Source organism: Triplophysa rosa, unplaced genomic scaffold (assembly GCF_024868665.1).
Source record: "Triplophysa rosa unplaced genomic scaffold, Trosa_1v2 scaffold189_ERROPOS487652, whole genome shotgun sequence".
Classification (NCBI taxonomy): Eukaryota; Metazoa; Chordata; class Actinopteri; order Cypriniformes; family Nemacheilidae; genus Triplophysa; species Triplophysa rosa.
Window position 1 is genome coordinate 51,629 of NW_026634201.1, and position 26,354 is coordinate 77,982.

At 37.9% G+C, this 26,354-nt stretch overlaps 1 protein-coding gene across 1 annotated transcript; it reads left to right on the top strand.

The window, feature by feature from the left end:
- The first annotated feature begins 743 nt into the window (after positions 1 to 743).
- Positions 744 to 26,354, top strand: LOC130549869 (uncharacterized). The gene is made up of 8 exons (XM_057327216.1): positions 744 to 1,181; positions 2,400 to 4,308; positions 4,444 to 4,521; positions 4,637 to 4,714; positions 4,830 to 4,907; positions 5,023 to 5,100; positions 5,216 to 5,311; positions 23,877 to 26,354. The coding sequence occupies exons 1-8, from the start codon at positions 1,059 to 1,061 to the stop codon at positions 23,999 to 24,001; spliced, it is 2,565 nt and encodes an 854-aa protein (XP_057183199.1). The 5' UTR covers positions 744 to 1,058; the 3' UTR covers positions 24,002 to 26,354.

Below are 26,354 nucleotides of genomic sequence, written 5' to 3' on the forward strand. Positions count from 1 at the left end.
ATTAATTGTCTGTAGATTCACAATCTGAAAAAGTGTGTTTCTTTAAAAAACAGGTTTTAACCGGAATCAGTTTAGGGATTGAGACACTTGAGTGTCTGTTTGTATAGATTTTGAAAGTTATAAATTGGTTATATTCTCTCAGTATTGATTTGTCATCCAAATGTTATAATCTGCTATAATTCCAGTTCTTCTATTTTGCACTGAAAGGTTGTGGAAGCTAATTTCTGGAAACCAGGTGTTACTCACAGTTGTGGTCTTTTAGCAGAGGAGGATCCGAGTGCCTGTTGAAGAAAATTATTTCCTTATTTTCTCTTAAATATTTTTATTGAGCAGTATACAAATGACATACATCAACATCACCCTCTCCTGTTTTTTTTTTTGACAACATTCCTAGCATTAAATGAATGAATACTTATAAATGGTTGTTCAGTTCTGCCATTATTCATTTGCATTTTGCTTATATGTGACCCTGGATCACAAAACCAGTCTTAAGTAGCACGGGAACATTTTTAGTAAAAGACAAAAATACATTGTGTGGGTCAAAATGATCGATTTTTCTTTTATGCCAAAAATCATTAGGATATTAAGCAAAGATCATGTTCCATGAAGATATTTTGTAAATTTCCTACCTTAAATATATAAAAACTTTATTTTTGTGAGTGGATGGTCTGCCACAGTGCCCCTGATTAACAACTTCAAAGGCAATTTTCTCAATATTTNAATTATCTTCCTCTAATCTAGGTGTTGTTGTTTTTGAAATGACATCTATTAGACAAGAATGCAAATGTGTCCCTGCCTGTGAAAACCAGGCTAAAGTCTAATATAAAATATAATTCTGAGATAACAAGCAATAAAGTTTGATTCCAACCATTTACCAGATCTTTAACATGGCTTTACTCAGTATTAACAATAAATATTTGATGTAGTAAATCACCAGAGAATGACTTAAGCTGGGTTTTTAAAGGCAGAGTCACATATCTTCTGTTTAATTTTCTTTGTGTTAGCTGGTTTACTGTTTCCTGTGAGTTAACTTAAAAAATGATTGATTACAGATAAAAATGTCATATCAAGACGAACAGAAACTGCATGAGGACGACCAAGACGAACAGAAACTGCATGAGGACAACGAACTGAAGAGGGATACGGACATCCCTAATTTTGCCCAGGAAGTTGTTATAGAGGTAAGTCATAGTTAATGACGTTTTTGTTTATAATGTACAGTTTAAACAAGTAATTGTATGTCTTTTCTTTTACAAATTATTATACATACATTCACAAACAGCTAAATATAATTTCACCCAAAAATGACCATTTTGTCTTGTACTCACTCATGTAGTTTTAAATTTGTATGACTGTCTTCTGTGGAACACAAATAATATTTTGAGATTTTTTTCTGCTCATACAATGCAAGTTGATTCTTCAACATGTCATCTTTTGTGTTCTGTAGATGAGAGGATTGATACAGATTTCAGTGTTTCTGCTAGATTTTTGTGAAACTGTGGAGCTGGGATGACATCACACACTAATTAACATATTAGTTGCAACTTCGTTTCGATTCTACTCTCTGATCATAACATACAGCTTATTGCCCAAAAAGCCGTTGTCATTTACATATTTTCTTTTTCTGCTGTTAGTTCTGTTTTATAACCAAGACCCATCGTCTGATAAAATCAGCACACACACCTTAAAGAGCTGAGATTTTGGCTATATTCTATCACACAGCGCATACACAGCCTCTGTCTTTGTAACTATGTGCTTCTTTACAGACAAACTGTGTTTGTGCTTATATGTGACCCTGGATCACAAAACCAGTCTTAAGTAGCACGGGAACATTTTTAGTAAAAGACAAAAATACATTGTGTGGGTCAAAATTATCGATTTTTCTTTTATGCCAAAAATCATTAGGATATTAAGTAAAGATCATGTTCCATGAAGATATTTTGTAAATTTCCTACCTTAAATATATAAAAACTTTATTTTTGTGAGTGGATGGTCTGCCACAGTGCCCCTGATTAACAACTTCAAAGGCGATTTTCTCAATATTTTGATTTTTTTGCGCTCTCAGATTCCTGAGTTTTAAACGGTTGTATCTCACCCAGATATTGTCCTATCCTAACAACTCATATATCTATAGAAATCTTATTTATTCAGCTTTCAGATTATGTAACAATCTCAATTTCGAAAAATTGACCCATAAGACTGGTTTTGTTGTCCAGGGTCACATATATCCTAATAGTCGATAACAGTGGCAGGTTTTGGAAAAGCTGTTTTGTACTCCTTCATTCACAAGCCGTACAATAAACTGAATGTGTTGCTTCTCTCTGCCGCTCACTCACAGACGCCAAGACCCGACAGAGGCGTTTCCTGCCCTAAATAAAAGGTTGATTTTTTGTTAACAGGAGCAGTCGAACTACAGCAACGAGCAATCAAGCGATCTTGCGGATTGCAATGACCCTGTTTACATTCCTTCACCAGAAGAGTCTACTGATGATGATGACGATCTTGATTCAGGAGAGTCAGAGAATGGAAAGACCTTTCGAAAGACTATTAAAGACAAAAAGTTTCATACTGCTGATGAAGGCAAGAAGGCAAAGCGAAGTCCAAGAAAAATGACAATCAAAACGAGTGAGCGAAATCCTGATGGCAAACGTATTTGGAACAAAAAACAATACTGTGTCTACTGTGAAATGTCACAGAGCAAGATCGCTAGACATCTTGAGCGAAAACACTTAAATGAAACCGAAGTTGCCAAAGCCTTGAGCTTTCCCAAAGGGTCAAAGAAAAGGAGAGATCTTCTTGAACAGATTCGGAACCAGGGGAATTACTATCATAATCTTAAAGTTTTGGAAACTGGAAGGGGGGAGATTATTACATGGCGACAGCCAACTGCTGATGCAGTCATTTCAGATTTTCTTCCCTGCCCAGATTGTCTGGCCTTCTTCAAAAAAAAAGACTTGTGGAAACACTCGAAGATGTGTAGAGGACAGGGGGATGTGAGAAAAAACAAAGGTGAGAGAGTGAGATCAGTTGCAGCCTGTATGATACCAATGAAAGCAAAGTGCTCTGCTGGTATTAGATCTTTACTGCAAAGTATGCGCCAAGATGAAATCACCCAAACAATAATGGATGACAGTTTGATTTGCCTCTTTGGTGAATCCCTGTATACAAAGTGTGGTCATGACAAGACACAACATCAGTACATCATTCAAAAAATGAGGGAGCTGGCAAGGTTTATCATTGAAGTAAAGTCCAAATCAAAAAAAGTGAGGAACCTTACAGAGCTGTGTAATCCTGAGAACTTTCTCCTTGCCGTCACTGCTTGCAAAGCTGTGAGTAATTATCAACCAGATTTAAATATGTTCAAAACACCTTCACTTGCTCTGAAGATCGGATACTCTTTAAAAAAAGCATGTCATCTTAAATTAGGCCAAAGTTTAATGGCAGGGGACGGAGAAACGGAGAAAAAGATGAAAAACTTCATCAAGTTAATTGACACCCACTGGCGTACAAATATTTCAAGTCAGGCCCTCAGCACTTTGCAGCAGATCAAATGGAACAAGGGTGACACTATCCCCCTTACGGAAGATGTGACTGTTTTACAAAAGCACCTCAAAAGTGTGGATCAGGTCTCAAAACAAAAACTCAGAGAGAATGTGAACGTCACTGACTGGAAAGTCTTGGCTGAGGCTGTGCTATGTCAAATCATTCTCTTTAATCGAAGACGTGTAGGAGAGGCATCCAAATTGCTTCTTGCATCTTATGTGGGTCGAAATGTGAAGCCTCTTAACAAAGATGTGGTGACATCTCTAAGTAAATTGGAACTACATTTGTGCAATGAGTTAACTCGCATAGAGATCAGAGGGAAGAAAGGCAGGAAAGTACCTGTCCTCCTCACGAAGGACATGGTTGACTCCATTGACATGCTGAATGAATGCAGGAGCAAAGTGGGCATTGACAAAGGCAATCCTTACGTTTTTGCTAAGGTGGGGGCTTTAATGCACATCCGCGGATCGGACTGTTTGAGGAAATTTTCACAATCATGTGGCGCAAAAGACCCCAAAAGCCTTACATCAACAAAATTAAGGAAACAAATTGCAACTCTTAGTCAGATCATGAATTTGAAGAACAATGAACTCGACCAATTAGCCAATTTCCTAGGACATGATATTAGAGTGCACCGCGAGTACTACAGACTCTCTGAAAATACCATTCAACTTGCAAAAGTCAGCAAATTGCTTTTGTCGTTGGAAAAAGGTTCCGATTGTTATAAAGGAAAATCTTTGGAGGAGATTACATTTAGTACAGAGGGTAAGTAAAATCCATTTGGATTTTCACATTACACTAATAGTTATACATGTTATTTAGAATCTGCATGTTTATTGATCTTCTTCTGCACAGAGAGTTTTGATATGTGATTTAACTTTGTTCTGTTGTGATCTTTAGAAGCCTCAGGCAATGAGGATGAACAACAGTCTACCTCAAGAAAGTCTTTCGGTCGCAAGCGTCGTATCTCAGAAACGGGTATGTAGTCAGTCGATCAGTTATACGTGTTATTTAGAATCTGCATGTTTATTGATCTTCTTCTGCACAGACAGTTTTGATATGTGATTTAACTTTGTTCTGTTGTGATCTTTAGAAGCCTCAGGCAATGAGGATGAACAACAGTCTACCTCAAGAAAGTCTTTCGGTCGCAAGCGTCGTATCTCAGAAACGGGTATGTAGTCAGTCGATCAGTTATACGTGTTATTTAGAATCTGCATGTTTATTGATCTTCTTCTGCACAGACAGTTTTGATATGTGATTTAACTTTGTTCTGTTGTGATCTTTAGAAGCCTCAGGCAATGAGGATGAACAACAGTCTACCTCAAGAAAGTCTTTCGGTCGCAAGCGTCGTATCTCAGAAACGGGTATGTAGTCAGTCGATCAGTTATACGTGTTATTTAGAATCTGCATGTTTATTGATCTTCTTCTGCACAGACAGTTTTGATATGTGATTTAACTTTGTTCTGTTGTGATCTTTAGAAGCCTCAGGCAATGAGGATGAACAACAGTCTACCTCAAGAAAGTCTTTCGGTCGCAAGCGTCGTATCTCAGAAACGGGTATGTAGTCAGTCGATCAGTTATACGTGTTATTTAGAATCTGCATGTTTATTGATCTTCTTCTGCACAGACAGTTTTGATATGTGATTTAACTTTGTTCTGTTGTGATCTTTAGAAGCCTCAGGCAATGAGGATGAACAACAGTCTTCCTCAAGAAAGTCTTTCGGTCGCTCCCCTGCAGACAAACAACACATTATAGAAATGTTCTCAGGTAATGAATTTGGATCACTAAGCTTCTATTATGCACAACTTGGTCAGAACTTTGCTGAGAAGCTTTTGTAGAGATATATGTCTTTAGCCACGTTTCCATCCAGTTTTTGTTATCTACAGAATCTAAACTTGCTGTCTCCAGTCTGTCTCCATCCAATTGGCTTTTTCCTGGGAAAATTATGCGCATTGTCATAAGTTTTGTTCAGCCAAAAATCTTCCATTGAGCAATTTCGGTACATAATTTTGAATATATCACAAATTATATGATATCTTGTGCACTTCAAGTATTTCTAAAATGTATATAGTAATGAGTAGAGGGGAAACGGATCGCGGTTGATCGGTGATCCGTACGGATCGTGCTCTACGATACGGAACATATGTGACCCGCGGATTAGTTTATTCATCATTGAGTAAAATATAGTTTTAACGCGCGCTCTCTCGGTCTCTCTCCGTTATCCGGACGAGTACAATTTTAAAGCGCATTCTAAACTTAAACTGCTGCGTAAAGCGTGTGACCTGTGGATTAACTGTAAATTTATTTATCATAGAGTCAAGTTTTAGCTCGCTCTCTCTCCAGTATCTGGACAAGTACATTATTTAAGTGCATTCTCACATATATCTTAACTTAAACTGCTGCATAAGCAGCAATGTTGTGTTGCGTCAGAGCGCAAAGGCAGCACTTCAGCAATTTTGACACGCCGCCCACTCATGATTCAGTAACGCATTTAAAAAGATGAGAGAAAGTCGGTCGAGATATTTAATGACTGCCACCTCATACCTGTCACAATTATCATCTGATCTCTAGAGATCCAGTTGTCAGGTGTTTACTCTGATTGCATGTTTATATCATATTTATTTGTTATACATATTGTCATTTTTCAATGCAGGCATACTATATAACAGCCTAGATTAGAAGATAAATTTTAGAAGATTTAGAAGCTAAATACGCCAAATAGGACTAGGTGTTATAATCCCAGTATTTCCTAGTATTTCAGCACAGTTGAATTGCCCAATCGGACATTTCCCACGCCTTATGCATGACAGGGTGAAGCAGTCAAGAATATGAATAGAGGAAAGGAGGTTTGACTGGGTAGTAGGGTTGTTCCGATTGACGATACTATCGTGTATCGATGATATTCAGACATATCTGCAATAGCTGATTCCTTAGACGATAGATGGCTGTTTGCTAATATATGTTGCAAATTAATATTACAAACGCGCATTGCACATTTCTTCGTGCAAGAGAGCGTGACGCAGCTTAGGTTTTTCCTCGCGCCAGAGAGAGTTAGTAATGTGCGGGGTTTGAGTTTTCAGTGCACGAGAGAGCTTGTGATGAGCGCGGCTCTGGCTTTTCCTCGCAGGAATTGATATGCGCGTGAGGGTTTAAAACCAGTGCACGAGTTGTTCCCATCAATGACGCATTTGGATTAATGATATTGACTTAAAGCAAGTTTATTTTCACTCGTTTAAAAGGTTGCAGTGGTAAGTAACAAGGTTGCCAACTGCACTGAATTTAAACTCTGATAGAATGCTAATTTCAGTCACACATGAGCAGTTTCTAGCTACGTAAGCTTCTGTTTTTGTCCACAAATCCAGCTTGTCATAGATAAATGCGTAAATTGCCCCGCCCCTCGATACTATCGTGTATTGGCGATCCACAGGCTGGCGATAGAACGATCTGACTATAGAGACTATTGCCCAACACTACTGGGTAGGCATCCTCTGTGTTTGGGGGATAAATGATTATAGAAATACATACTTACCTTCCTTGCTATTATCAGAGAGACATCTCATGAGTTTCACAACTTTTATCAAAATCTTTAACCCCTTATATAAGCGCCCCTATTTTGAAGCATTTTATTGATTGCAAAAACAAGTTATAGTTATTATTAATATATAAAATAAATAATAATATATATTGATATATAATAATAAAACTATAATGAGCACACACATTAGCTGATCCATAAAATGATCCGAACCACAAGTTTTGTGATCCATTGCACCACAGGTAATGAGACAACTGACATTTTACCAGTTCAATTCTATTCAAGTTTATTTGTATAGCGCTTTTCACAGATTACACTGTCCCAAAGCAGCTTTACATGAGACACAAGTAGAATATACACAAAACACAAACAAATCAAACATTCTAAAATGTTTGAAAGTTAATTCAGAGTTCAGAGCTGGCATTCTCTGAAGTCCTAGCACTGGTTGGCAGCATCTTTGTGTGGGTGTTGGGTCCTCGTGGGAGGCTTGATCTGGACTGGAACTTGTGTAATCCCTGGTTATCTTGGGATGGGTATACCAAGCTAGAGAGCAGATAAAAGAATAATTAACATAGCTGCTGTTCCATAACTTGGAATGCAAAGTTACAAGATGCAATTATGTGTATGCTAGGCTGAAGAAATGTGTCTTTAAATTGGGAGAGAGCATCTGAGCATCTGAATCGTGTCAGGAAGACTATTTCACAGCCTAGGTAGGTGCCTTGTGCGAAAAAGATCTACCTCCTTTGGTTGATTTGGCTATCCTAGGAACTACCAAAAGTCCAGTTTTGCTTTCTAGGAAGTAGGGATGTGCACGAATGTTCAAATATTTGAATAATCAATCCGCAATAACTATTTTCGAATATAAAATATGCTATTTGAATGTTCCTATTTTTCATAAGAATAAAACTGCGTCACCACAAGGTTAAGTTACCGCTACAGAAGACCCTAGAGTTGTCACGTCTTATTTAACGCTTCACTTCATCTGTAATGATTTTATAATATAGTAGTTTACATTTTTAGTAAACATACACAGGAATTTAGAAACAAGTGAGTCTAGCGTTCGATAAAATTTATAAAATTCAAATGTGTGGCCTACGGGCCTAGCGCAAAATACGAGCCGAGTGTAGTGGTATAATTTTACAAAGTTTTGACCACTCCGTGTCTTAAACAATTGTAATGAATGTAATCCATTAAAAATACCAACATAATAGTAAATGATTAACAATAATTAATTTATATCCAATACTTGTTCGCTGCAAATAGCATTGTAAACAAATATAAACAAGGCTAAGGAGACCATAAGCTCACGCTGTACAGAGCAGACACACCTGACTATATATCTGCGCTTCTTGTTCTATACAAAGACATGCATTACTACGTTGCTTTTTTACATCGCCCAACCCTAGTCTTCTACACACTGCTAGTTTTGATCATTTTGAGGTTTTGTCCGGTCTAGATGAAGTATATGACTGAATGGTAAAATCTCCAACAATCAGTGTTTTATCAGCATTAACCAATAGGTCTTAGATAAAATCTGTGAACTCTTTGAAAATCAGCGTAGGGGCCTGGGGTTCTAAATGAAACTCAATGATTGACTTAAATTTTCAGGGAACAGACACAGTCTATATAAGATTGCCAACACAAGTGCTTGTATTACTTAAATCAGGATTATTATGGTTTGGACTTACTAGTCAAATAGTGTGTAGAGTCTTGGAGATGTTGTCTGATAGCAGATCCGTTCAGATTCTAAGTCTCTCCCAGAAAAGATCCCAATTATTTAAAGACCAGTTTCTGTTTATTATAGTCAGTATGGGGGAAGTGGCCTTGACACAATGAACCTTGTTGTGGGAGATGTACTTCTTCAGTATCGTGGGTCACCAGGAAAGCAGTAAGTGTGCACCTTACCTATAGACGACGTATCCTTTATCGGATGAAGGAGTCCCCCAATAATAAACAGAATTGCATCCCGTTTCGGGAAGAGATGTGATTTCTGGTGTTGTCGTTGCTAGGGAACGCTTTATTGCTCATTGCCGTATCATGTGTTGAAGTCGCATTTGTTCTCATGCAGCCTATTGCTAGTATATAAACAGTATCAGGGCTCTAGAGTGCGACCAATTTGGTCGCACATGCGACCTAATTTCTCAATGGTGCGACTAAAAAAAATCTGAGGTCGCACCAGTGCGACCAGCCGTTCGAGGGAAAAAAAGTCTCTGCGAAAGTCTCCCTGTGGTTCAACAACAGACACATTAGGCCCATATCGTGGTCTAAACCAATCAGAGATAGTGAAGGGCGGACCCCCCCTCTGATTGGCCGTGGTCCAGATATTCCTGTACGTGTGTGTACGTTTGAAAATGCTGTGCTGCAGTCGGACAGAGAGGTGAGTAGCCTATAGACCCGTCAGATAAACAGAGTGGATGTAGCCGCGGATGATGAGAGAAGATGAAAAGAACGATTGACAACTTTTTCGTTAAGAATGTTAAGTTAAGGCCTCCTGGGCTGGGACTTCCATCCTGTCTAGAAATATGGCAAAAAGTCTTAATGCTAATGCTAAAACTTGACTCGCTGGGGCCCAGGTCAGGGAGCAGACAGTATGGCTTAACCAACTGTCTGCTTGCCGTCTCACGTCGCAGAATACACAAAATGTACAACATGTAGTAATCCGTTCTCCCAAACATCACAAAATAGAGACTGTGTCTGTCCCCCGGATTAGCAAACATAAAATAATGCGTAAACCTCTTGAAAGTAATTTAATAAACGTTAAACAAACTAAACATGAACAAAATACAGATAATCAACTGTTACGACTCGGATTGCTAAATATTAGATCTCTCTCTAATAAAGCACTTTTTGTTAACGATATGATAACAGATCATAAAATAGACATGCTCTGTTTGACAGAAACATGGCTAAAACCAGATGATTATATTGCTTTAAATGAATCTGTCCCCCAAGATTATTATTATAAACACGAGCCTCGTCTAAAAGGCAGAGGGGGAGGTGTCGCAGCACTTTACAATAACTCTCTTAGCATTTCCCAGAAGTCGAACTCTAAATATAATTCTTTTGAAGTCATGGTTCTTCATGTTTCAACACCTAATACTAAAGATAAAACACTTTTTAAATTGATTCTAGCTATTGTATATAGGCCTCCAGGGCACCACACAGATTTTATTAAAGAATTTGGTGGGTTCTTATCAGAACTAGTACTGGCCGCAGATAGACTCCTTGTCGTTGGTGACTTTAACATCCACGTAGATAACGTTACAGATGCCTTAGGAATGGCTTTCAAAGACACTCTTAACTCCATGGGCATTAGTCAACATGTGTCAGGACCCACTCACCTTCGTAATCATACTTTAGATTTAATACTGTCTTACGGTATAAATGTGGACGACGTTAAAATCCTTCAGCAGAGTGAAGACATTTCGGATCATTATCTGGTATTATGTTTGCTTCACTGGCCTACGGCTACAAATAAAACTCATTGTTACAAATATGGTAGAACAATAACTTCAACTACCAAAGATGCGTTTCTCGATAATCTGCCCGAATTGTCTCAAATCATGAGAAATAACGTTGAAGATCTTGACATTACCACTGAAAATTTTAATTCCACCTTCTCGGTAACGCTAGACAAAGTTGCTCCACTACGTTTAAAGAAGATTAAAAATGGCAGCCCCACACCGTGGTATAATGAACACACTCAGGCTCTAAAGAAAGCGGCCCGAAAAATGGAGCGCAACTTTAAGAAAACTAAATTAGAGGTATTTCGTACAGCATGGAAGGATAGTATTCGAAAATACAGGAAAGCCCTAATAACTTCTAGATCCGCCTACTTTTCATCACTAATAGAAGAAAACCAGCACAACCCTAGGTTTTTATTTAACACGGTGGCTAAATTAACAAAAAATAAATCGTCAGTGACTTCTGATCCTGTATATCAGCATAGCAGTGATGAATTTATGAACTACTTCACATATAAAATCCAAGATATTAGAGAAAAAATTATAACAATGCAATCAGAAGTGAAACCCGCTGAACAAACTAACTACAGCGCCCTTAAGGAGAAAATGCAATTATTTTATACCGTAGATCAAGATGAGCTGTCTAAAATTATTAGATCATCTAAATCAACAACATGCATACTAGACCCTATACCTACAAATCTACTGAAAGAGATGCTCCCAGAAATTATAGATCCTCTTCTTGGTATTATTAACTCATCTCTGACATTAGGACATGTGCCTAAAGCATATAAGGTGGCTGTTATAAGGCCCCTTGTCAAAAAACCCCAACTCGACCCTAGAGAACTAAGGAACTACAGGCCTATATCGAATCTACCTTTCATATCTAAAATTCTGGAAAAAGTAGTTTCAACTCAATTATGCTCCTTCCTCCAAAGGAATGACATCAATGAAGAATTCCAGTCTGGATTTAGAGCATGTCACAGTACAGAGACTGCTTTGATCAGAGTTACAAATGATCTGCTATTGGCGTCTGACCGAGGTTGTATCTCGTTATTGGTGCTGCTAGACCTTAGTGCTGCATTCGATTACCATTGACCACAGCACACTCCTACATAGACTCGAAAATTATGTCGGCATTAAGGGAATAGCTTTGAAATGGTTTAAATCTTATTTATCCGACCGTTTTCAATTTGTAGCAATAAACAATGAGGTGTCACGCAAATCGCAAGTCCAGTACGGTGTACCACAGGGCTCAGTCTTAGGGCCTCTGCTCTTCGCATTATACATGCTACCTCTAGGAGATATAATAAAGCGACACGGAGTTAGCTTTCACTGTTATGCTGATGATACTCAACTTTATATTTCCTCGAAGCCTCATGAAACACAGCAGTTCCATCGAATAATGGAATGCATAGTCGATATAAAAAACTGGATGAGTAACAACTTTTTATTACTGAACTCGGACAAAACGGAAGTGTTACTTATTGGACCGAAAACTGCTATAAGTAACAACCAAGAATACTGTTTAACTATTGACGGATGTTCCATAAAACCCTCGTCGTCAGCAAAGAATCTTGGCGTTCTATTCGATAGTAATCTGTCATTTGAGAGCCACGTCGCCAACACCTGTAAAATTGCGTTTTTCCATCTTAAGAATATATCTAAACTACGTCATATGCTGTCAATGCTCAGATGCAGAGAAGTTAATTCATGCATTCATGACATCAAGACTAGATTACTGTAATGCACTGTTAGGTGGTTGCCCTGCAGGCTTATTACAAAAACTCCAATTGGTCCAAAACGCGGCAGCTCGAGTTCTTACACGTACAAAAAAGTATGAACATATTAGCCCGGTTCTGTCAACCTTGCACTGGTTACCTATAAAGCATCGCGTTAACTTTAAAATCTTGCTTATTACCTATAAAGCCTTACATGGTTTAGCTCCTCAGTACTTGAATGAACTCCTTTTGTATTACAGTCCTTCACGTGCATTACGCTCTCAGGCGTCCTGTCAGTTGGTAATACCTAGAATTTCAAAATCAAGTGCAGGTGGTAGATCCTTTTCCTATCTAGCGCCTAAACTTTGGAATAGTCTTCCCTGCACTGTCCGGGAGGCAGACACACTCTGTCAGTTTAAATCTAGACTAAAGACGCATCTTTTTAATCTTGCATACACTACTCTTCCATAATATAAATCTTCAGAGGGTTTAGGCTGCATTAGTTAGATCAACCGGAACCAAAAACACAACTGATGTACTTGTTGCATCAAAGAGTACAGAACAGTACTCTACTCTCAGCCAGTCTTGTCTCATTGTTCCAAGGTTACCACAGCGAGCAGGATGCAGTTCATGGCCTGACCTGATGGTAGAGGGAGAATGGGAAGTGGGGACCTGACAAGAGCTGAGATGATAGAGCTGGATAAAGAAGGACGCGGTCTCTTGACATGTCTTCACCACAAAACTTCAAATGCTATTAGATTATTAATGATAATCTTAAACTACAATTTATTTTATTATTAAGTTTATTTATTTTATTTAGCCTTGTTGTGCAAGTTCTCTGGAGCTTGTGCAGAGGCAGCAGCTTTTGCCAGAGGGGAACTGGAATCCCCTGGTTGGGCCTGGGTTCTCCTGAGGTTTTTTTTCTCGATTAGAGTTTTGGGTTCCTCGCCACCGTTTGCATACTGTTTTTGCACTATCTGCCTGACCGGGGGGGCTGCTTTAGAATCTTAAAGTTTTACTTAATTAATATTGCATATAGGAATTTATTATCTGTTATATTTGACCTGTGCTTCTCTCTCCTTTATCCTAAATGTGTGCTCTCACTGAGCGTGTGTGTGTGTGCGTACTTGTCTGTGTACGTACGTGTGTGTGTGTGTGTGTGTGTGTGTGTGTCTCTGTGTTGTGTGTGTTGGTGTGTGTGGTGTTGTGTGTGTGGAGTGTTTTGTGTGTGGGTGTGTCTGTCTTCTGTGTTTTCAACCTTTTCTTGTTTTTGCAGGTACAACTTTGATTGTTTTGCTTGTAGTCAATGTGTCTCATGTCAGCTGCTTTGTAACAATGAAAATTGTAAAAGCGCTATATAAATAAAGTTGAGTTGAGGTTGAGTACTAGAACATGGGTTTTGCCAGAACATCACATGTAATATGCTATTCACTTGAAGAATGCATGTGCTGGTGTTCCACATTCAGGAGTGTCCAGTTGTATAGATAAACACTACGTTACCACCAGAAGCTTCCCTAACCTCATTGGAAGTTAAAGAAATATCAGAGGCAACACATTGAACATTCTGTACTGAAATTCCATAATTAGCTTTTAGAGGAAGTTTTCTAGCTGGATATCGGCCCACAATTCTTCCACAAAGACTCATCTGCCTAGTGACACCAACAATCATGCTTAATCTGATAAAATAATTTAACTACACATACTCATATCGAGGTAACAACCAACATCAACATTCAGATCACATATCCGTATTATGATAAAGTAGTTTTATTTAATTATTCAATGCATCAGTAGTAGACAATTTGGGAGTCATTACAAGCACAATGAGATACATTTATGTGATACTTTTTAGGTTAACGGTTATTGGCAATGAAATGTTTATTTGTATGACAGATGCTACACCGTGAAGAGTATAAAACACGAGACTGCATCTCAAAACACGCTTAATTTTCTGCTTTAGATATCCAGATCCAGACGGCTTACTGCTGCGCACACTGACAGTCACAGAAATCGCAACAGTATCACAAATGTGACTTTCTCTCTACACTAGTGTGTTGATAACGGCCTTAAATTATTCTATTTACTCCTGTGCTGGTATGTTTGTGTGTATATAATCCAATTTTTTATATTTATGTGTCATTGTGACCAATACAAAACGCTGTTTAAAAATAGATGATCCAGCTTGAATAAACCCAGTTTGAATAAATGTTGCATGTTATCTGGTCCAGATTTTTTCCCAATAGATAAAAGATGCTACATCACTGAATGAACTCTGGGAACTCACAGAAAAGCACTCTAGCATGCTTCAGACAGCAGGCTGCTATCGATTCATGAGGAATCTGGAGGATAAGAAAAGAATAGTTGATGAATATATCCAGTGGTATTTTATCAACCGAAACCATCTTTCAATCCACAGGTATATTCATTGATGTATTGTATTTTCTTTTTTTTTTACTGATATTTTATTCTCTATTATACCTTTTCTGTGGACACGTAACCTAATCATTTCTAATATAAAATTTAGTAGTGTTTTTCTTAAAATAAGTGTTTTAAATGAAATATTTCTCTAATTAATTTAAGTAACAAGTGTCATGTCATTTCTTACTTTTGAAATGTATCTTTCAGTGGTTGTTATTCACCTTTTGACTGAAAATTATGAAATTATAGCTACTGTCACCTGATATATTTTGTAGATTCAAAGATGGACTAGCAACATTGAATTTTTTCAACGCTTTGGAACAGCATCCTTAACTTTTCTTCTCATTCATGTGCTACACTGAGACCAAGCTCACAGCTGATGCTGTGGAAAAAATCTTCCATGTGCAGTTGAGTCCACCTGGAAGCAATGACCGCCATGAAGAGGCCAGGGTACTGAGCTACTGGCGAGATTATCTGCTTTATGTGTAAGGTATTATCTATGATTAAGATAAAAAAGGTACAGAATTATCTCTGCATCAAAAAGTGAGATATAACACAAGACATTTATGTCAGTTCAAAAAACCTTAAATTAGAATGTTTCTTCAAAATAATATAACTTCCATATGTGGTTTATCAGAAATAGCAATTTTGTGTTATGTGCACTGTGCTCAGCCTCAAACCCTTTAACAGTTTATGGGTGATGATTACATAGATTTGAAGTTTTAAAATTAATTGTGGCAATTGTCTTTCTTTCTGGTTGCTACTTTCAAATCAATCAAATATTTGTTTTTGTCCTGCAGAAGAAAAAGCTAGTCCTACTTTGAAGGATGTCCTTATGTTTGGAACTGGGCTAAAGGAAGTTCCTGCTGGAGCAATACAGCCACAACCACATTTAGTTTTTCAGAAGACCTCACTCTTTCCTGTGGCAAATGTGTGTGCTAATACAATTAAAATCCCAATCTCCCAGAGTTACGAGGAGTTTCAAGAAGCCATGGATTACGGCATCCAAAACTTCCCTGGGTTTGGGCTTCTTTAATGTAGCACTTCCTTATGAAGTAGCACTCAGGTTAATGTTTGTATTGTGATTCAAGATGGTATGCTAATATAATAATTACACTGTTACGTTTTTGGAAACCATGTAGATTTTATTTTGATAAGTGACATTCTTCTTTGAAAATTAATTTTGAAATGCATGGCATGTTGTTATTCACAAAACGTTAAGATTGTTAAACTCATCTTTATACAAAATCACAGCTGTTTGTAAACAAAAAATAAAACTACTTTGACATGTATGAATTTGCTTTTTAGTCCTTTGGACATTCACATTGACTTCCTTTAAAAACCACAGCAAGCCTACCCAGTAGATTATAAAACGATTTATTGTTTAAAGGAAGGGGAAACATATGCATGAGAACTATTAGTCTTGTATTGCAGAATCAAAAATGGATTATTCTAAAGTCCAGACATATTTTTTAAGAATATGTAATTCTCAACAGCATCTGTCCAGTTGACTGGTGGAACCAGCCCACCCTGTCTCTGTAAATCTTCAAAATTAAGTTGGAGATTATCATCACCACACAGGCTGCGCTGCGCTGGCAAAATGTCCTCAAACTCTAGTAGGACTTCCTCGGACACTGGGAATCCACACTCCCTTGCATTAAACCTAAGGCCAGTAAGAAATCAAAACACTGAGTTAACTTACAATTTTTCACATTTAAACCTAATCAGCCAAAGGTTGACTAAGAGGCCTTCAATGTTGACAAGATCTATTTTAATAAATATTGTCATTATTGTGACCCTGAAAAAAATATTTTGTGTGATTTACAGTTTTCTACATGAAATCCTCCCATATAATGTAAAGAACATTTAGTGAAAATAAAATATTGATATTTTTAATACTGATTAAGGCCATGTCAAAGAAATCAAAGGGAAATTAATGTGGAAATCAAATGTAGATGCTCATAGTGAGATTGAGACTTGAGCCTGGATTTCACTGGCAGGGTCACATGTTTGCTTCTACAAATGTACAAGGCACTTTGAACTAGTGAACATGGTTACAATTTCATGGATGAAACAAACCTGTGAGGCAGGTGATACATAGCTTCTGATTTACCAGAAGGACAACGCGACTGACGAACAGGTCAGATGGCGTGGTTATTCCAAAGTTTTCTGTAGTCATCAAAGTGTTTCTGCAAGATACCCAAGGCACTTATGTTCATGGCTACCATTGAAAAGGTGTCTCTCTCTCTCAAGTCGCTGAAGAGGTCAATCCAAAACTGAGTCCTAGTGATGAAGTAACAATAAACACAAAGTTTTACTTACAACAAATGCTGAATACATGCTACATAGAAAAGCACAGATTCGAAAAGCCCTGCCTCACAGCATCCAAAAAAATACTTGCATTACATAGAAGAATGACACTAGACTAAAATGTGTTGGTGAAACAGCTAAAACCCTCTGTCATGACAACACAACATACTGTCATGACAACACAAAACGATAAAAAAGTACCATGATATGTTTTCTTGGAATTGATCTTAAAATATTTGTACCTTTGCTTTCTGAAAAAAGACCACCAACTTTCGATACGTTGATTTGCAGTTGAGGTGCCATACATGTGACTCTGAGCTCTGAGTAAAGTCTGTTTTCCTAGTTAGGCCTGCATTTTTTAGCTTTCTTTTCAAGGTGCTCAGACTCATGGAAATGTTATGTTTCGTTTCAAGAAAATCAAGGATGACATCATATGTGTGGCCCTCTAAGAAATATTTATGAATAATGTAAGCCTCTGAATGTTCATTTAAGACCATCCCTGGATCTATAGGAAGAAGAGAAAGGAGTCGTTAGGAATGCAGGAATCCACAAACGTATGAATTTTTACTTATGCATAAATTGTCACTTTGTTTTTTGGTCTTTGCAAATCTACAGTCCCAACCAGTGCAAGTCTAATGTAAAAAATACATGCCTTTTAATATATAAGGTAAAATGAGTCTGCAGTGGCCAATCCTTAAAAGCTAACACAAGAGTCAATAAGATTAAAGAGTTAAAAAGCTTGTACTGTAGGGGGATTGCAGATAGGGTGCTTTAAACCAGAACATCAAGCTAAATCAGAACGCAAAATAAAATAAGATATTTAAACACTAGTGAAACACTTACCATCCTGTAGAAAAGGGGCCAATAAATTAATGTTGCTGCCACAGGAACCACAAAAGCATCCAACATGTCCAGCCAAATCGATACCACAATATGGACAATACATGACCTGGGGAAGAGGAACAATGTGACTGCTAAAAGATAACAAGCAAATGTTTGTTTTGATATAGATCTCTTTAACAGCACATTTTTTACACCCTTACATTAACTCATTAACAACAAAGTTATCTAACTTGTGTTAGTAGTCCCTAAGAGATTACCTTAAAGATCAGCCCTAATTAATTATTAACAATTTAATTGTTAACTTATAAAATTTCTAAAATAAATTTCTCAGTCATGGCAGAAAAAACTGGCTATAATTTTACTTGACTGTCCCTGGAAGTAACTTAAGCTAACATAACGTAAGCAAAGCCTTAAACTTTCTTTTGTTAAACTGTTCAAATCGACAGGCTAATAATATCCTACGGACGTACGTTAAGAAAGTTAAAATAAAGTTATAAAGCAATTACCTTCAACGTGTCTGTCAACTCCACTAACGAATTTGAACAGTCAACTTGAAGCGCGTTCCAGTCAGGTGCATCAGTTTTTGGGGTCCCCCGGAAACACTTCCGTTGTCGNCCTGATCCGTCCGAAAATCATAACCAATGCTCTGACACGCTAGACTGCGACTAAATGGTCTCATTTTGCAACAAATTTTCCTGCCAGTGCGACAAGTTTTTCTTAATGGTCACACCGGTGCGACTGTCAAACTGATCAATATATAATTTTTGCGTATTATAAATTTAATGCGCAGAAATGTTACATTGCACAAGCTGCGCATTCAGTCACTCATTTTCGTCTCCCCTCCTTCAACCATTCATTATCTATCAGTGCCCCGCCCCCAAAGACGTAATTCGCGGGTTAAGAGGCGAAGGACCGAAAGAGCAGACGAGTGAAGCGCTCAATCTTGCAACTTAAATAAATATGCAGAATACAAGAATTTCCCCTGCTAAGGTACAAAACAGCAAAGATAACGAAATGTGTTGCTAGTGTTGTATGCATGTGAAGCTAATGCAGAAAACACGTGTTTAAACTTTATGCACTAAACTATTGTATAAAGATCTCTAACAATACTGCAAAGCATACAAAAGTTATACATCACGCTAAATACTATTTATTTGTGAGTCGCTATTGATAGAAGCCAAACGTGTATCAATGCAGCTTTCATGAAGAATAATCACTAAAAGCCTTCAGGTCTCGCGGGTTGTTTGAGATATGCGCGCGCCCAGAGAGTCAGAGCACAAAATACTAAACGGAGTTCTCTTTCACGCCTTCTTACTCTGAAACGGACATATTAACACAAAATAACCTAAAAATTCCCATATTAACAAGAAACCTTGTAAAGGTATTCATTTTGTTTCGTGACCAAACAGTTGGGAAACAAAACACGTGTTACAGTATATTGCGCGAGCTCTTAAAGGGGCAGCAGCATAATAAAGATCTCTGTTTATAATGTTCATCAAACAACAACGGACGGGCCCAAAAACACTCACTGATATTAAAGGAATTGTGTTCTCTTATAGGAGTCGTTCACAACAAGGAAGAAAGTAGCTTTAAGAAAGATGTGCTTTAAATATGGTGAAGTGTTGAAAGAGAGTTTACATATACAATAAAAATAATTCAATCATAAACAATGATTTGTATTAATTTCTAATTGATTTATTAATGTATTAAACACATTATAATGAAGTTTTAGTGATTCTTTTTTCTTACCTCACCCCACGACTCTGGTGCTATCAAATTAAGGGCTGGTGCCACTCAAGTGTTAGTCTAGAGCCCTGCTTTCTTGTAGAATTGTGCTTCAAATAAAGAACTTTATGTTGACCAGATTGTTAGTTAATCATTTACAAGTCAATATTGCCTATATGGACAGCGATTAAAAAAAAAGTGAACTTGTAAAACTGCGGTGTTAAATGCGATGCGGTTGAAAATTTGGGTGCACCTAACTTTTGTGCTGGTGCACCTAAGAAAAAGTTAGGCGCACCATTGCAACCAGTGCAAAAAGTTAGTCTAGAGCCCTGAGTATATAAATGGTTATTCCACAGCAGCAGTGGTCGCGGCAGCCTCATCGCTTGCAGCCCTCATCGTGTGAAGACCAGCAGGGCACTTGAGTATTGTGCTATCGTTATAAACCTTTCCTCTTTTTTAGCCTTTGCACCCCCTTCTCTTCATCAGGTTACATTGGCTCCCAATAGTCGCTCGCATCAAATTCAAAGCTCTGGTATTGGTCTACAAGATGACCACTGGTTTTGCACCCCCATACCTATACTCACTAATTCAGACGTACAGTATGTACCCCCCAGATCCCTGCGCTCTGCTGGCGAACAGCGTCTTGTGGTGCCATCCCTACTTCAGACTTAGTTTAATCAGTGAGATTGAAGACTAGATTCTCTTGTGTCTGTATCTGCAAGGAAAAAAAAAATACTGTCAGATCTACATTTGTGCTTCATGTGGTAACATCTACATTGAGTAATTTAGTTGAAGGGATAATAATTCTTTAAGATCACTTAATACAACCAAAATTCAGTAAACCTTAAATATCAAGGTCTTACTAAGAAACTGCTTTAATGGGACAAACAGCACGAATGTGCACGGTACACATAGGCTAATTCTGTCACCTGACACCACATTTATTTGTGATGAAGCCCATTTTACATCAAGTCTTATTATCTTAATATTATTTCGGGTGCTGGGTGTTTCCATACCTGCCAACACTGCCGTTTTGACTGGGAGTCTCCAGTTTTGTTATTTCTCATTTAAAGGTGGGATGAAGTGGTGTTGTTTATTGTTTTATACTGTTATATGAGGTCTACTTATGACGTTCGCGTGATTTTTACATTAAAAAACATCATAATCAATCAGTAATAGGCTATTTTCTACCCAGGTTTTGAGGCCAGCTCTGGAAACGCTGGGTTTTAATGGGCGTGCTGCATTGAAGACACTTGGAAGTAAACGCCCACCGCTATGATTGGATGGCAGTTTGTGTAGTTGGAGGCTTCTGTGAATTTGGTTGGAGACGTAACGTTAGGTTACACATTAGCACCATTCACAGTTTTCGCACGGCATTAGTATTATCTGAAGACCTCCTGTGATTTATAAATGACCTCCCCACATCAGTATTTCGTTTAATGATATATGACCGTACCTGTCGGCATTTGAGACCAGTGATCCCGAACCGGACAAAAGATCACCGCGACCGCGGGTCTCAAATGTTACGAGAGTTTTCATGATAAATAAACAAACGAGAGACTCCCGGTAACTTATGGATATCACCCAGCACCCGAAATAATACCAAAACACTTCAAACAGCCTCCATTATTCGCAAACGGTGGATAAAACCTTGAAAAAAGATATATGAGCCCACCAAATCACAGAGATGGCGATTAATACAATTAATACAAATGACTAGAGGTCCGAATAGTGCTCAGGGCACATCAAGCAAAGCATAGTGACGCATAGTACAAACATGTTTTACTCACATAAGATTGCTGCGCCATTCCTATCGGATCCAATTGACGGCACAGCACTGCTTTTTCATTTTAAACTCTCCACAAATTCAGTGTTGATCTCTGCCTTGTTCACGAAGGAATCCTCGGAGAAATGAAACGACAAACGCCCATGTTTTTCCCACATGAGCTGGGACTTCTTTAAAAATAAACTTTAACACCGCATTCCTAATATGGGAATCCGAAAGAAGGTTATGCAGCGACTGTATTCTTCCACAATCAGTGATGGCACAATATTTAGCTATCTTTAACAGCATGTTTGTTTATTGCTTGCTCGCTCTATTTGGTTCTGCGTCACTTGTGTCATGCGTGAACCAGTGGGCGGGGCTAGAGAAGTAGTCATTGATATTCTTCTGTGGAGGTGGGGTTCAACCTATAGATAGGTGCATTCCAGAATCTGGCGTTCGCTGGGCCTGGTGTCAATAACAGATGTCATCTCAGTAACAAGGGCGTTGTCAGTTCTGACACTTACAGGATGTTCGTGTGAATGCCATTCCCTCTTATATAACAAAAGCTCGGGTTCAAATTGTGGTTTTAATTCATGCCACCTTTAAACTCCCGTAACGCGAACCGGACAGAAGATCCCTGAACGCGGGTCTCAAATGCTGACAGGCACGGTCATAAATCATTATACACCATACAACTTTATATACTATATGCAAAGCCTTGCCATCATATCCGGGATATAAGTCCGTAAGTTTGAGTAAAATCACAGGCTTCACTTGTCCGTGTTAATTCGCGCCACATGAAATACAGATGTGGGGAGGTCATTTCTAAATCACACAAGGTCCCCAGATAATACTAATCCCGTGCGAATAGGTCTTAAATTACATTTATCATAAAGAACATAACGAGAGAAAGAACAACCGATGAAACTGTACCCCGTCTATATTAACTGTACCCCGTCTATATTAACACAACAAGTGCACTACGGTTTTTGTGTTATCTATTGAAATATTAAAAGTTTGTCTTACCTGTTCAGAAGAAATAAAGCGATGTCTGCATCCGTTTACAATCCTTTCAGATCACGGAGTTCCCGCCACCTTTGAAATGCCTTGCCAATATTAATTCTTGTTTTCGCACAAGTCCGATCACATTCCCTGTTTCTTTGTAAACCGTCTTCAGTTCGTTCTTCTTGTTTTTCACAAATGATGAATCCCCAGATGTCAACACTGCTTGGTGTTTAAAAGTAAAAGTACTAAACGCCGCAATAAAAAATACTAAACATATGAAGTCCTACCCAACAGTTGTGAGTACACGCTAGGGATGTGCACATCGATGCTGCAGTATCGATACATCGATATTCAAAAGCTGCTATTTAGGTATCGATATTTTCTGAAAAGTATCGATTATCTTGTTAATTACATTAATAGTTTCAGCATAACTAAATGTTAGCTCTGCGCATGCCGATCAGTGATGCTATATTATGAAAGTAGCTCTCGCGGCAGTTTGACGTCACGCACGGATCGGTCGCCGGCTGCGCAGCGCGAGCGACGTGGTCACGTGATATTCAGGCACGTACACATACACAACACGCATGCATTGCACACTTCCGCATCAAATAGAGGAGATGTTGACATGTTGCTTTTCTTAAACTCTAATCTACAATTTAAAGATAAGGAATTCTTAATCAGCAATTGAAGTGAAACACAAGTGAAAGTATGCACAGTTTATGTTGTTTGTAATTTTGTTAATTGTATTAAGATTTTTGCTAGTTAATCAATATATAATTTTTTTAAATACTGTATGTAATAGTACAAAAAGAATGTTAAAGCCTAAGAAAAATGGCCTGTTTAAAAATAAAAAGACAGTGAAAAATGCACATTTTTTTGTTCATTTTATTAGGATTTATGTTATTTAATCAATATTTTTGTAAGAAGGTTGTTTAAACAGTTTATTTATTTGTTTAAATTGCTTTTTTAATAAATGTGTTATTAGTAGCCAGTACAAGTATGTAATTTGTTTTTTTAATTGTAATTAGATTTTTATTTTAAAAAAGCATCAGTATCGGTATCGGCATCGGTAACATTTCAAGAAAAAGTATCGGTATCGTATCGAATAAAAAATTTGTGGTATCGCCCATCCCTAGTACACGCTATAAACCGCCTGTCACTCGCAGCATCCACACGCGCTGGCTAGCAGCCGGATCCTCTTCGTTCTGTTCACGAATGTGACGACATGACGCACAGACGAAAGAGACCATATAAGGATCTCCAGGAAAGATGACCCGACAGGGCAAATTACAAACCATTATTACAAGCTTTCCGTGGTGAATCCAGCAAGGGTAGTGACACAGTTTTAAACACCGTTCTTTCATGTACTTGCTCAATAATTGGTTTTAGCTCATTTTTACTCAAAAGAACTTGAGGACTGCCACTTTTTTGTAAAACAATCCTAGGATGGAAACCTGGCTATTGATGAAACCTGTGATTGTAGAGGGAGGTTTCTTGATTCATTTGTAAGGTTTTGATTAGTTTGACATTTGGTTTTGTGTTACAGAAAAGAAAGCTCCTAGGAGGCCATGGAGTAGCGAAGAGAAGAATGCTGTAAAGAGCACGCTACGAAAATGTTTTGCCTTGAGAAAAGTTCCTGGAAAATCGAATGCCAATCATGTCTTGATGTGAATCCAGTCCTTAGCTCAAGGTCTTGGGTCGATATTAAAAACTTTGTCCATAATACACTTCAGTCTATTAAAAAGAAACTTACTTATTTGAGGAATACTGACTAATGTCCTTTTAGGATATCAGTCTAATATGTACTCAAGTGTACTTTATTTACATGTCCCTTGAGTGAGCACTGCACTATTTTCTTTTGTTGTTTTCTTTTATATTTTCTACAAACTACGCACTTCACTTATATATCCTTTTTTTCAGAGGAAGTGAGCATTTTAAATTTCTTGGATTTTGTTCATAATTTCTCCAATAGGGCATTTCAGTTACATTTACATTTTCATACATTTCAAAGCGAGCACATCATTTCACTTTATAACATCTACTCATTTATCCTTGTTCCTATATGTTATGTTGTGTTGTGTTAAGTTATGTTATGTTGTTCTGTTTTCTGTCAATCGCTTATTTGATATGTTGATCAAATAAATGGGTCGTTTTCCCATGCTGAAGTATTGTTTTTGGGTATTGCTTACATATATCTACACAAAATTCACAATAATTATCATAATTGTTTCTTGAAGAACCATGTGACACTGAAGACTAGAGTAATGATGCTGAAAATTCATCTTTACGTCACAACAATAAATTAGATGGATATAGGCGTACAGACAGAGGTCCTTCATTGATCCCCAGTAGGAAATTGTACAGCTGTACAGAAAAGTTGAGTCTCTCATACTAGGGTAAAGTGTTAATAATAAGTGACAGTAGGCATAAATTACCTCCGTTTTATGTTGCACTGGGGATGGATGTCAAGAGCTGAACTTCTCATTCCAGGAAGCATATCATGACAGTGCAAGCCATAATAGTATTTTCACTTTTTTTTCTTTTTACTATATGCAGCTTTGGTGAGCAGAAGATAGGCATACTTCTTTAAGAACATTGAAAAATTGTTAGTCCTACTAGGCCTACTTATAATGTAATAAACACCAAAAATAATTATTTACATATATAAAATATATTTAAACGTAATTTAATTATACTTGCGTATCCTGTCTAAAAGTTTAGGTATAAAAACTTTTCTGTAATTTTTATTCACAGTTAGTGATTTAGAGAGAAAAGCATCAATCAATGGCTTGGTGCAATTAATGTATCCATGGAAACGTCCATTAAAAAGCTTCTGCAGCATGGCATGGTTGGTTAGTTACAAACAATGTTTGTTTAAATGGTCGGTTTAAATTAACCAAAACAATCAAATCACTTTTATTTTAAAAGCATTAAATATATTTACAGCGTCAATTACATTCAGCATTAATGTTTGATTACATTTTTATACTGATAAAACCTTTGGATAATTCATATTTACTGTATAGTATGATATACGCATTTAAAATGCGTATGCTATCCACCTAGCAACAGCGTGACCTCACAAGCCTGCATATTTTCATTTGTGTTTTCAATTTCATCGTTGAGTGTCTTCCGTATCTAAAGTGATTTAGGTGCTGCTGGTGCCACCTAATGGTGATCTATGGCATTCGCTTGTCGCTATGGCCTTTAGAATACCTGGCCCTCACTAATGTGAAGGTCTGTCAATGTCCTCACTAATATAGCTAAACCAGTATGTGTGTGTGTGTGTGTGTGTGTGTGTGTGTGTGTGTGTGTGTGTGTGTGTGTGTGTGTGTTACCTTCTTTCACCATGCCTACACTGAGACACTTTTGGAAACGGCAGTATTGGCACCGATTTCTTCTCCTTTTGTCCACGGGGCAGTTTTTACTGGCCAAACACACATACTTTGCATTCTTTTGCACCGTCCTCTGCAGCCACCAACCATATACAGGGAAAAAGAAGAGAAAGGGGGAAAAACAATAAGCGAACAGGTCTAAACATTTTATTTCGTTTGATTCCTTTACGGCTGAGAATTAAAAAGGAAGCTTGCAGGTCAGATTTTAATTACAGCGTGAAAAAGCTCCAGCTCCATCAGGATAATTAGATAAAAATTAATTTCCCGACATGCCTTGCCTGCAGGAGGGACAATTTTATTAGCGCAAGCCACTGACAATGAAGATCAGCGCGAAGCGTGCTGAAGCCGTTCCCGCGAGACATCCCGCACTGCGTGATAAAATTGTTTGTGAAACTCGCGGGTCAGCTCACGGCACCTCGGGGTTTTGGCGGACCGCGTCTCCGCAATAGCCCCCCTGGGAGTTGTTTTTCTCCCTGGCTGGATATGCGCGATTATTGCTGACCTTATTAAAACGCAATCTAAACGATCTGCGAGCATTCCCGCCGTCGAAACTGTAGCGAGGAGGAAAAACTTGCGCGTGACAGTGCGGTTCAAACATCAAGTGCACGTGCTAATCCAACATATTAAGC